The following is an 11497-nucleotide window of genomic DNA, read 5'->3' on the forward strand; positions in this document are numbered from 1 at the left end:
AAGTAGTGAGGGAACACTGTATAATAGAATAGTAGAGTTGGAAGAGACCACATAGGCTATCTAGTTCAACCCTCTGCCATGCAGGAAAAGCACAAAGTATCCCTGACAGATGACCATCCAGCCTCTGTTATAAAGTTTCAGTGGAAGGGGCTTCCACCACACTCCGAGGCAGAAAGTTCCACTGTAGAACTGCTCTTGTAATACATCTATTTGTCTCTTACTACTGTCATTCCAAAATGGAGCTCTTGGCCATTATGGTATCTTCTCACATCTTTGCCAATCAGTATTAAACAATATTAGTTTCTAAATTGAGACATAACAAGGACTAAGCAGAATACTCACTGTGAGGGGAGTGATCAGAATGACTTGACTATGGCATTTGTTCCTGCCTTCATTCCACATGAAATGATCATGCAAACTTGTATGTGTTTGAAGTTTGGATGGTTATTTTTGAGAAGAGATGGGGAAGCAGTGCTTTAGTAACTACCACACATGCATTAAATTCCTGGTTAATAATCCTTTAATGGTGGCTGCTCCCAGGCTTTGGGGCTCCCAACAGAGTGAGATCAGGTTAGTTCAGACTCTGCTGTTCCTTCTGCCAGAAGGCAAAGATATTTTTATTCTAGCAGGATTTTTTCATCTAAGCTGATTTAATATTGAAGTGGATTCCAGTCAGGCTGCTGAATACTACTGATACTATTCTCATTCTCTCTCTGCCTAACTCGGTGTGATTTTATTAGAGCTTTACATGTTGGCACAGATTTTAATTGATGTGTTATAATTTTTACATTAGTTTGTTTACATTGAAGTTATATCCCAAGTTTCTCATGGAATGGGATCCAAGGCAGCTTTGTAATATATATCTGTAATTTTTATTGTTAGTTTTGAGTAGGACTGTTTTAGTAAGGAGCCCTTGGTGGCACAGTGGGTTAAAGGGCTGAGCTGCCGAACTTGCTGACCAAGAGGTTGGGAGTTTGAATTCGGAGAGCGGGGTGAGTTACTGCTGCTAGCCCCAGCTTCTGCCAACCTAGCAGTTCGAAAACATGCAAATATGAGTAGATCAATAGGTACCTCTTTAGTGGGAAGGTAACGGTGCTCCATGCAGTCATGCCGGCCACATGATCTTGGAGGTGTCTATGGACAACGCCGACTCTTCAGCTTAGAAATGGAGATGAGCACCAACCCCCAGAGTCAGACACGACTAGACAATGTCAGGGGAAAACCTTTACCTTTACCTATTTTAGTAAAAAGTTAGGATTTATCATTAATAAATAGTACAGTATTAGAATAGACAGTATTAATATCACCATATCACCTTGAAAACTATCAGTCTTGCCTGATTTTGGGAACTTAGTAGAGTTTGGTCTAGTTAATACTTGATAGAGAGCTCAGAGTGGATTTCCAGGTGTGTTTAGGAAAGAATCCATGCTTCAGAGAACAGTTGCCACTCAGAATTGATAATACTGGACTAGGTGAACAAATGGTTTGAGTCAATATAAGGCAGCATCCTATATTTCAGTCACAAGCCTAGACCTGATCAAAACAATATTGTGGTTTTAGCTTTGTCCACTTGGGAGCTTGGTATAGGATAAATCCAAAAGTGATAGAGGCAGATTCTTTTTTCCTTTTATTATTCCAGTTTATGTTCTAGATTTCTTTTTATTGTGCCAGAAGTGACTTGAGAACATACTACAAGTTGCTTCTGGTGTGAGAGAATTGGCTGCATACAGAGACGTTGCCCAGGGGATAGTCAGATGTGTTACCATCCTGCTGGGAGGCTTCTCTCATGTCCCTGCAAGCTAGAGCTGACAGATGGGAGCTCATCCTGATTCGTGGATTTGAATCGGCAACCTTCAGGTCAGCAGTTCAGCCAGCACAAGGGTTTAACCCATTGTGCCACCGCGGCTCCTGATGTTCTAGATTGACTGGTTTTCAGCCTTCACATTTCAATACGAAACTCTTTCCTTTTATAGTATGAAAAATTGGGACATGAGCCCATGCATGATGAAAAACTGGCCCAATATTCCCTAAGGAGGGAGAGTGATGTGACTTCTTGGTCAAATGGCGGGCTCCCATATAAAATGCTTTTTAGTATATCTTTAATTTTGTTGCATTGCAATTATTTTTCAGAATGATCTGGAGGACAATGCAGAAGTAGAAACTAAGAATGGCATGACTCAGGGAGATAAACTCCGTGCCTTAAAACTTCGGAGACAGCCACGTTCAGCTACAACAGGAGCTCTTAGGTAATTGATTGACTTCTGTGTTTGCGTCCAATGAGTCTTGGCATTGCTTTATTTGTAGCACATGGTCTTGTACTAATATCCATGTATTTTTTGAAAATTAAATCTTTCCTGGTGTGGCTTTGAAATACTATTTGATTGTACTATTGGGGGCTAATCCCCTCCATCCCCAAAAGTATTTATAGAAAGCTGGTACGAAATGATGTAACTGTAAATCTTACACCACCACACTCCAAAATCTATAAAAGTTTCTTCAGTTCAGCAAATGGTGACTTAGCTCTTTTCATCAAGCCTTCCCCTTAGTGCCCTAAAATATGACTAAAGTTCCAATAATACTTTTATTGTAGCACTAAAAAACCATGTATTGCTTAACAGTGACCCCTATTGTCAGAGTTTCAGAAAGATCAAAGTTCCTTTTAGAATTAATGGGGGCATGGTTGAGTATCCCCTTCAAATTCAATGTGGTAAATATTCTTCCCTTAAATCTTAACTGTAAAATAGTAGCAGTAGTAGTAGTAGTACTACTACTAGTAGTAGTAATAATAAAAATTATTATTAGTACAGTATTAGTATTATTATCCTTATATTTGACTGAAGAAATTTATTTTAATGAAAAGGAAGGTTGAAATACTCTGGGAAGGAATGTCTGCTGATATACGAGCATAGGCTATTGGACCGTTGGCCTGCCTGTTCTGTTGCTGTATTGCTCAGTCTTGCAGTGGTTTTCCCAATTCATGCAGAGTTGTTTTCCAGCACCATTCTTCCTGCCTCTGCTTCCCATCCCAGATACACCTGGCACCATATTTATGAAAACATTGTGCTCTTGTCACTGAACCCCTGTCTCTACTTTATCTGTACCTCTTTTCTTTAAGATTACCAGCTGCGTTATAGTGAGTATATGAACATGAGAGTGAAGACCTTGTTGGGAGCTTGTAAATTGTTGATTCTTTCCCAAGGATCGGCTTCTAGCCTCATACTTTCATCTTCTGCTCTTTATGACAGAGTACGAAGATTGCTCCCTTCTCATGAAATATTTGCAGAACTTGGGGAGGGTGACAGTACTTTCCTTGTAGTAAACTACTGTTTTATTATTCTGTTGCTGTGGGTAGTAAACTCCTGTTTTATTGCTGCGTGGATGTGCTTTTAATTGGACTGTTATATAAGATTTTTTTTCATGTCTGCCATATAAAACGGTAGAAATCCAGTAATAAATCAATTATATGTCCTGTGCTTTTCAAGTCTGATGCTTTTGATGTAAAATGCTATTGATTTTTCTAGGTTAGAAGATGTGAAATTGCACACCAGATCCATATCCCAGCCTTTCAGGTACTTGATTCCATAATTTAGAGGGAAGAAATTAGTCTTACAATGTTAATTGACTTCTAATCTTTTAACCTTCTGAATTTTTCCACTCATCCAGTACTGATCGTTAGCTGGATAGAGGTGCTTGTTAGAACTACTTTCCTAGTCAAACTTGTTCAAAGATTTGTGTTTGGTACTTATTCTTATTTATAATATTTTGCATTGTTCAGGTCTAGGTGGTGGAGTTAAGTGTTTGCAAAATTTTCATTATTTTATATTCTTTACACACTGTATGTTGTTAATTAATTAAAAATGAATTTTAAAAATTTATAGTATTTTGCAGGAGGAAAGGTTTAGAGATTTTTATAGTAGGAAAAAGCGCACCTGGTGAATAAAGGTACAACACACTGGTACAAGGCGATTTTGGCCACTCCTGCCATCCTAATAGCAAAGACATTGCAGGATCTCAGGGTATATACAGGCAGTAAACCTGCAGGTTAAGGGTGAAAGACATGGTACATGTGATCCTGAGCCAGTCATTATCTCAGTCCACAGAATTTCCATTTTGGCAGATATAGGTTTCAGTTTAGCTGCATACCATCAGCATTTTTATGGCATTGTATCCTAAATCCTAATTATTTCATTCAGATGTCAAATAGCATGGTACTATAGGGGAATTTTGTGGCAGAGTTTTGAATGCTTTAGGATTTAGGGTTACAACTCTGGAAGTGTCAAACAAATAACACAGCCCAACCCAAAAAAATCTTGGTGTCTTGTGGGGTTGCCTCTTTCTGGGGTTATTTGGGGTGCTGATTTAGAAAATTGCATGGATAGATTGCATCAGCTCTAATAGGAGCCCCCAGTGGTGCAATGGGTTAAACCCTTGTGCTGGCGGGACTGCTGACTAGAAGGTTTGGTTGCTGACCTAAAGGTCCGGAGAGAGCGCAGATGAGCTCCCTCTGTCAACTCCAGCTCCCCATGTGGGGACGAGAGAAGCCTCCCACAAGGATGGTAAAAACATCAAACATCCGGATATCCTCTGGGCATTGTCCAATTCTCTCACATCAGAAGCGACTTGCAGTTTCTCAAGTTGCTCCTGATACGAAAAAAAATCAGCGCTAATTTCTTAGGTATGGTTATCATGATCTTCTGTGGGCCAGCAGATGTCAAGTGGTAGATGGCATATGTTCTGTAGCTCAAAAACTAGAGCTGATAGGGGAAAACGGATGCCATTTTGGAACCAGCAGGTCAAATACCCCCAAAACAGGTCTAACGTTTGAGGCACTAAAATGTGTGTTTGCCAATGAAATTGTTCCAGGACATGTTACCATGATAGCCTATAGCTCAGAGTGTAAGATCACAGTCTCCCAGGAATATGTTCTGAAATATCTCCCAGGAATATGTTCTGAAATATCAGCACTTTTCCCTTTACAGCAGCTCAGTCCAAGAAGATAGTATGACTCCTATATCTTCAGGGGATATGTTCCTGAAAGTAACATGGAAATGGAAATCCACATATAATTAGCAAACCCTATTTAAATGAACAACTTCCAGTGGAAACATATCATAGAATTGTGTTGGAGGACCTAGGAAATGCTGAGAGGGAACAGCTGGATGTTCCTGTGCGAAACTATGATCAATACCATAGAATCATCATGGAGGAGAGTATGTTAACAAACATAATTTCAGTGAATAGTCAAGTACAGTAGAGTCTCACTTATCCAACATAAACGGGCCAGCAGAACGTTGGATAAGCGAATATGTTGGATAATAAGGAAGGATTAAGGAAAAGCCTGTTAAACATCAAATTAGGTTATGATTTTACAAATTAACCACCAAAACATCATGTTATGCAACAAATTTGACAGAAAAAGTAGTTCAATACGCAGCAATGCTATGTAGTAATTACAGTATTTCTGAATTTTGCACGAAAATATCATGATTTATTGAAAACATTGACTACAAAAATGCGTTGGATAATCCAGAACGTTGGATAAGCGAGTGTTGGATAAGTGAGACTCTACTGTATATAGTAAACTACCAGAGAAAATCAAATGGTAGTAACCTGCCCTGTCACAAAAATATAAATGTCTGCAATCTACTGAAGAAATACAAATAACATCTGCCGAATTGCCACTATTCACCATGAATGCTTTGCAAGCTAATCAATGTCAAGCTTGGCTAGCACTTGAATAGGAAACTGAAGAGTGAATGAGTCCTCGGGGAATCTTAGGGAAGAAGGTTTGCTGAAACTCTGGGGAGTCAGTTGGTCTGTGCCCCTGTTCAAAAGATTTCACCCCACTTTCTGTCTGATAATTGGGATTTTGAAAAATGTATCTTGTTTTGGAAACATGGATTCTGAGAAAGCTTCAGTGGAGACACCTTTTACCATTATAACTCTTTCAGGAGTTAATTTCCCTTACTAGGGATAGATTTCACTCACTTCCTGTTGTCTCACCCCAGTTCTTAACTAAGTCATTTGTAAATCGGAGGTTTGTAACTTGGGGGCTGCCTGCATGCGCGCGCGCTCACACACATACATATATATATTATATATAAAATATACGCACACATATATACACACACACACAATATAAATTAGAAAATCATATTTCAGCTGGAAATCCCATGCCACTAAATCTAGTCCTCAATCCATTTGTGGCCTTTTAAGCGTGTGGAGATATTTTCATTTCACTTTCCCTCTCATGCAGTCTAGCTGATCACATCGCAATAATATTATTTGAGCCCTATACAAAAAAAGAACAACCCATTTTAATCAGAAATAAGTAAATAAATATAAACCATAGCCATGAATAAAGATGAGGGATTTTTTCTTAAAAGAATCCTGATAAGTAAGCAAAATATTAAGGCTATTTTATGATGTTCAGAAGTATTCAATGCAGATTGAAGTAATGTGGACTTAGTACTATTTTTTATTTTTGTACTTCTTTCAGACTGAATACGGCCTCTCTCTCTGAAGGGCGTATCTCTCCTCTAAAGTCTTCCAAAGTGACGGCTGCTGTGTCACCTGCAGCAAAGAGAATAAACAGACATACTCCGTCTTCAAGCCCAAATTTAAAAAGGTACACCTTCCTCTGCTGATTTTTTTATTTTGAAAGGGAGCTAGAAGAGGAGAGTGAAAGTAACCAAATTTTGAGGAATAGCTGGTTCTGACTGTCCTGTTATATTGCACTGAATGGTAATAATGATGATAATCTTGACATATTTAACCTTATCCTAAAGTTGACATGTCCTTTTGAACTCCAGATGAGGTTAAATTGATAGGATAAAGAACTGTCCTTGAATACTGATCAATACATGTGATACTGACAACCTTGTGTTTAAAAATCCTTGTGCCAGGATCTTATATGGAGTTTTTTTTCTTATAAACGTATCTCTCACCTGTTAATACAAGTCTAGAAACAGATAGTCAGTTAGGAGATGCCAAAAATTCCAGATGTCTTTGGTCATGTCATTTACTGGTTCTTGGAGCTCATGCTCATATGTACTTATTCAGTCCATGACAATCAACTATCATTACCGCATCACACCTTGTTGTAAAATTTTCCCCAGTGATTGCTCCGTAGTTTACATTACCCCAGAGAGAAAAAATGTAGGCTGTGCTGAATTAATTTTTTTAACAGTGGTTTGTTACTTTCCTACTAGTGTCTTGCATGAGTCATCATCACATGTATGTACATTTTGTGTGTATGTTTTTTTTTACCCGGCATGTGTTTTCCATTCAGCGTTTCCATAAACTCCAGGCTAGCCAATTCTCTAGGGAACCTGTATGCTGCTTCAGATGATGCTGAGAGCAAAATGACATCATCGTCCACTAGGACAGGTTATTCTGTAAACCAAATCTCCGGTCATTTGAATGGCAGCGCACAGCCGCCTGCCAGAAATTACCATGAACTGAACAACAACCTGTACAACAGGAGTGGCTCTAGTGCTACCAACCTCAACAGCTATGCCAATTCCCCCAGCGTCCTGGCAGACGGGTACAGCACCTACAGATCCTTTACGGGGCTCGCTGCTTCTCCAGCAAGATATCTGAGCCGATCGATTCCTGTAAGTTCACAGCCTCAGCTGCTCTCCCAGGGATCTGAGAAAACCTTTCTTCAGCCAGAGCTTCCTCAAAACAATTTCTAATGATCTAGACACTTCCCCCCCCCTACTGATTTCTTTCTATCTTGAGATTTCCTCCTTCTGTGCAAATAGGATCTTAGATTTGCTAATCTCCTCTTAACAAAAGCAATTGGACATCTTCTGCCGCTTCAACGTTCACTCCAAAAACAACTAGATGTAGTGGAAACAGATAGTTTTCTCATTCCCTAACATCTGTTTTTATGGGTTCATCTTTGCTTGTTGGACTATCTGGGTGAAATGATTAAAATAATAAAAATGTGGAAAGTGTGTAACTAGCATACCACTGTAAGATCTTCCTGATTCCTTAGATGTATTCAAAGGTTCATTTATTCAAAAACAACAGAATCAAATAGGTTATAGGATTATTACCACTAAAAGATTTGATAAAGTTTATAGAAGAATGTAACTCAAAAGCAGACTCCTTAACCTAATGTAAAAAATGAGTCCTGTCTTTGTGAAATTTATGAATTAGGTACACAATATGATTACCATCTTTTTTCCAAGATTTCATTGTTAATTTTTTAAAAAAAAAATTGGCACAAAATCACTGGCTTCATAGAATGCTGCTTAATTATACAGTTCTGTGGGAATTCCTGATTCAAGGTTTAATCACTGATGGGCAATGAATTCGTGATGATTTTCTTGGATTGCAGTTCCTCTCACTGAAGGGGATGGAAGCTAGACTCCAACACTATTTGGTCCTCTCTCCTGCAGTAGGGATATACTGTTTGAAGCTGCACCCTGTAAACCCAAGGCTACTTTGACTTGTTTTATTGAATGTTTAGTGTAGTGCAGAAGCAGTAAAATATGCCTGTGTGCTTTCAAGAATTAGGAACTAGTGTTTCTTGCCTTTCACCACTCTACTCAAAGAAGGGGACAGTGCCCTTTTAAATAAGAGTTGAGGTACAGTACAATACATTGGGGAGGGGGTTGATTACACTATGTAACAAAATTTGATTTTTTTGTTCCTGGTTTAAAAGTGTGATTTCATGTTTAATTGTGTAGTACTTACTTTGAAAGTAGTAGTTATACTCCAGAAATTTTATTTTTGTGGCTGCCACAAACTGTAATAACTTTTATTCTTATACCCCCACCACCATCTCCCCGAAGGGACTCGGGGCAGCTTATATGGGGACAAGCCCAACAGTAACATCAGTTAAAACACAATCCATGAATTAAAACAATATAAACAATAAATGTATATAAAACAAAACACAGCCATTTCTTTAAAACCTAAAAATAGCCATTCAAACTATGTTGAATTAGTTGAGACTCTGTGAGATATTCATTGAAAAACTATAGCAAAATGTGCTACAGGATGGCCCGCAAAAACAAAGTTTTTGCATTTAATAAACCTTTTCCATGTATAGAACCAATTAGGAAATGATATTTATAAGCCAGGAACAAAAATCATGTTATATAGTGTTATTTGACTTAAATTTCTAGACTTTCTGTATATGGGTATATACCATCCTAATGTGTAAACAAACATAAAAGTCGGAAAGTAAAATGGGAGTGTTCATAAATGGATCTGTTTATCACAATTTGTAGAATGATTGGCATGTGCTGTCGTACCCAAAGAGATCTAATATGGTCTCCACCTCTGCCATGTTTTTAGAAAACTATAAATTATTCCTGATCTAAACCATTAGGTAATTACTGTGGAGATTTACTACAATTCCTTCACTACCCATATACTTAATTACAAATCAGGAAGACAGGATTGTATAAATTGTGCATGCTTCTTGAGATGAAAGTATAAATCCTGTGTTTTTAGAAAGCAACTTTTATATTTACTTCACAAATAAAGAAATTCTCTTTTAATGAGAGTGGTTTATAATGTTAGGAAGTAATGCATATTTTTTTGGTAATGTTTTGCCCACTACAGTAGTCTTTAAGCATTGTGCAGTTGCATATTCTGCTTTTGGTTTGGGACTCGATTCTGTGCAAAATTTCCACATGGCATTTTTGTGCAGGAAACATTTTATCTGCAAAAAATAATATTTCTGTGCAGAAATTCTGTGCACAAAAATATACGTGTATAGGTCCCAAACAGGAAATTGTTTTCCACAACTGTGCAGTTTTCAAAGGTTTCATTTTTGCAGGTGTAAAATTGCTGAAATTAATTATTGCTTGTTCTGTGTGAGTTTTGCACAGAAGAAGTCCTGTACACTGAAGAGTCCCAGCTTTTCCTTGTCTGGATTTCCCAACACTCAATGAATTGTTTGTGACAATTTAAAAATTATTTTCTGATATGATTTCTGGCCCTAATCTTTATAGACGATATGATGGTGATTCTAATTGTAGGTTGCAACATACTTCATATCAACAATATTATAGTTTTCTTGAGTGTTCTTTAGTGTGGTTTAATATCAGATCCAGGTTAGGGCCTGTATTAGTTTTCAAGACAGTTTAATGCATTAGAACTCTATCCAATATTGATCTTAGTCATGGATGGCAGATATCTTGAATTAAATGCCTTATTCATTATTTTATCTCCAACTTAGTTTAACCTAAATTTGATTACCAAATTTTTTTTTATTACTGTTATAGTTGAGTCTTTGCCTTTTGTTTTATTTATTTTCTGAATCATTGTAAAGAATAGTGTAATACTTCCTTTGGAAGGATTCTGGAAAAGCTCAAAGGTACAATGATGTAAAATGGTTATTTAAAGTATATCTGTGAAGGAGAAAAGAAAAGCAAGAGGGACCCTTGATCTTCTATATCGGACTAATCTCACCCTGTCTCTGTCTAATGCTGATGCAACAAAATGGATGTTTAGTTTTCAAATTGGTCCTCATTTGTGATGTTTTTGTAAATATATTTACGTTTGTATGCATGTAATCTGTTTCTTTCTTTCTTTTAGTAAGCCCAACCCCCAACACAGCCCAACCCCAAATTTCTTGCTATCTTGGTGTTTAGGTTTGTTCCTTGGGTTATTTTGGATACTGATTCAAAAAATTGCATCGGATTGACTACATCAGCTCTACTTTCTTAGATATGGCCATCATGGTCTCCTATGGATAAGCAGATAGCGACTGGTAGATGGCATATGTTCTTGTCTCAAAAACTAGAGCTGATAGGAGAAAATTGGTGCCATTTTTGGAATCTGTCAGGTCTAACATTTGAGGCACAAAAATGTGTGTTCGGCAGTGTTACTTTCCCCAATTTATTTGGCTCTCAGTCTTGTTGGATTCTTTGGAACTTAGAACTAGATACAGGAGCTTAGCACTGGAACAGTATTTTAATAAGATCTTAGCTTTAAGAATTAATATCCCTTCTGACATTGCAATTTGAAATCCAGTTTCTCTTTTCAGACACAATTCTATGTTCAGAGGGGATCTGTTAGTACAACTGTTAGAAAAGGATAGAGACACAAATAACGAAGTAGGGTTTTCATGGCATGCTTTTAAATCTACTAACTCAAGCCTCTTTCTCCCTGTCTTTCTTTGCTTCTTATAATAATTCTGCCCATTGATTTTTACTGCATTCTTCTCTTCTCCTCTGAAGTATATTTAGCAAATGTTTCAGTGTATTCTGAGCCGCTACCTTGATTCATTTCACATGGATTTTGTCCTACTTCACTTTTTTTTAACAGAAATCAGAAATGTGAAGAATGCTTGCCATTGTTGAAGTTAAAATGAACATAATTAGATCGTAATAAGTGCAATTTCATCTTACTGTTTTCTTTGCCAAGATAAATTGTAGAGGTGGTTATGACTGTGTCCTTTGTTTTAAAGCACTTAATGCAAGAGGCAGCTGAAATGCTTAATGACAATCCAAATGTGAGCACCAATGAAGCA

The 11497-nt window shown here is 37.5% G+C and overlaps 1 protein-coding gene across 4 annotated transcripts in view; it reads left to right on the top strand.

Moving 5' to 3' along the window:
• The window catches only part of cdc14a (cell division cycle 14A), a 123268-nt gene that overhangs the window by 62112 nt on the left and 49659 nt on the right, over positions 1-11497 (top strand). For 3 of the 4 annotated variants that reach the window (XM_062979530.1, XM_062979529.1, XM_008109147.3), the window contains exons 12-14: positions 2131-2246; positions 3522-3569; positions 6500-6628. In XM_062979530.1, coding sequence (XP_062835600.1) covers positions 2131-2246; positions 3522-3569; positions 6500-6628 — 293 coding nt within the window. Of the gene's footprint in view, positions 1-2130; positions 2247-3521; positions 3570-6499; positions 6629-7291; positions 7617-11497 lie in introns of all 4 variants that reach the window. The other variant, XM_003220043.4, reaches the window with a different exon arrangement.

Source organism: Anolis carolinensis, chromosome 4 (genome assembly GCF_035594765.1).
Source record: "Anolis carolinensis isolate JA03-04 chromosome 4, rAnoCar3.1.pri, whole genome shotgun sequence".
Classification (NCBI taxonomy): Eukaryota; Metazoa; Chordata; class Lepidosauria; order Squamata; family Dactyloidae; genus Anolis; species Anolis carolinensis.